The 1971-nt window shown below is 39.1% G+C and overlaps 1 protein-coding gene across 1 annotated transcript in view; it reads left to right on the forward strand. All coding sequences in view use genetic code 11, as the record gives it.

Annotated features, from left to right (window-relative positions):
• The window catches only part of EGR_09794 (hypothetical protein), a gene marked incomplete at both ends in the record, with an annotated part of 2182 nt that extends 1089 nt beyond the window's left edge, over positions 1–1093 (forward strand). The window contains 2 exons of the mRNA XM_024499043.1: positions 146–311; positions 1032–1093. Coding sequence (XP_024346553.1) covers positions 146–311; positions 1032–1093 — 228 coding nt within the window. The remainder of the gene's footprint in view (positions 1–145; positions 312–1031) is intronic.
• Positions 1094–1971: the final 878 nt, after the last annotated feature.

The following is a 1971-nucleotide window of genomic DNA, read 5'->3' on the forward strand; positions in this document are numbered from 1 at the left end:
AATTAGGCACTTTTAATGGTTGTGAGTGAAGCATTTTTTGAGGGTAGTAAAGCTCCCATTTTTCAGCATATTTAGGCTCAGGTCAAATCGCAGTTAATCCTCACTTGTTTTGGTTCTGCCCTCGCTTTTGTTTTTTTCTTCTTAGAACCAAACTGGAATTACCTTCAAGGCATACAAAAGACTGGATTTGGAATGGAACATATATTCATGTCGAGCAGCTACACAGCAGTACAAAACACACATCGAAATGCACCCGGCATCACAGAGGGAACGGTGTGCTTGGATGGCTTATCAATCAAGAAGTGTTCTTAGTTAGCTGAGAAGACGTCAGAGGAAAATACAAGTGAAAGCAAAGCAAAGGGTCTTTAGAGCACTATGTCTGAAACGAGATAATAACACCACTTTGACATGGGAAAACAGAAAGTGCACACAAATATCACAGATTGCTTATAAGACACCGAAGGCTTAGTAAATACACTGCCTCAGTTAAGCCAGGAATGGTCAAGGGAGAACGACAAGAAACAGACGTTGCGTTGAAGGATCGAGGGAGGTGCATGCTGAACGAGATCTACTTCAGCAATATTCCGGAATTGTTAAAGTTGAGAAGCGGAATGATAAGGAAAGTCATGGCGAGACCTCAACTTTTGCCTCCAGAACTTGTTGAAGCGATCCATATTTCGCTTTGCCTTGGTCACAGGGAACTGACTAAAAGGAAGAACAACGCAATTCTTACCTACAAAAGGAATCAGACGGCAGTACAGTGGCTACTGTTGTGGAAATACTGATGGGTGCAAATACAGTGAAATCTAGTAACGGAACCAAAAAGAGTCATTGCCACTGTTCCTCTGTCCTTGTTGAAAGCCACAAAAATAGTGAACGCCGACAAACTGGCCCGTCCGCCGGCATTACGTTTGTAAGACGCCGCGGCACCTTATATAAGGTAGACCTTCAAAGTCATGAGCAAAACTACTGTTCTCAGTTTAAACAATCCTAGACACGAATGTAATTTGTCAATTTGTTTAAATTTTCAGACCACTATTTAAAAATTTATTCAGAAGGTCAATTGATGCAGATTACTTGCCACATTGATTAGCGGCTTGATTCCGGAACAGGAGAAATTAGGTTGATTTATTTATGGATGTTTATCATTGAATTAGTTTGAAATATGGGCTTTGGAAGTCCAGAAAATTATGAATCTGTGTAATAATAATCCGTCTTTTTAAAAAATTAGAAAAATAGCACTCGAAAGTAGTGGTTTAATTTACTTATTGGTTGATAATTTGTTGGTTTTTTTGCATAAAAGACTTCAAGATATGATTAGTTTAGTTGGTATAAGCAATTCATGACCCCAAAAGCGGGGTAATTTGAATGATATGCCATGCAAATAAGTTCCAGATTGAATAGATAAAAGGGCACTACCTTTTCAGCATTGGGATTTGGACGAGTAAGGAGCACATGATCGGTGCATCTTTGGCTCTCTGGATAATGAATGAAACCAGGATTTGCGCCAAATCATAATTCTTGTCTAGCCTATGCCATTCACGGCTATAAGTGGAAAGTAGATGGAAGCTTACTGAAGCAAATAAAGTGGTTCTGTGCAGCTATGACAAAATGGGAAAAGGTATAGGACAAAAAGGAAGTCACGGAATCGCAGATACTTCTGGTACGTAACGGGGGGAGAAACTTGAAGACTATTTGTACTGATAATAGCAAGTAATACATCTACCCACCTTAGTTGACTAAGTAGCATTAAGTGTGCGGAATATTGTAGTCGACAGAGTACATACCGAAAGGGAATACTCGAGGAATAGTTTTATTTGTGAAGACTTGCACGCATCGGTATACCCTTCCAAAGAACCGAAAATGTTACATCTTGCATTTGTTCTTATATGTTGAAGAGTGCATTTTAAAATTTGGTAATAACATTGATGCCTGAAGTCCTCACCTTTCCCATTCTTTCATTTTTCTATA

Source organism: Echinococcus granulosus (assembly GCF_000524195.1).
Source record: "Echinococcus granulosus chromosome Unknown EG_S00167, whole genome shotgun sequence".
NCBI lineage: Eukaryota > Metazoa > Platyhelminthes > Cestoda > Cyclophyllidea > Taeniidae > Echinococcus > Echinococcus granulosus.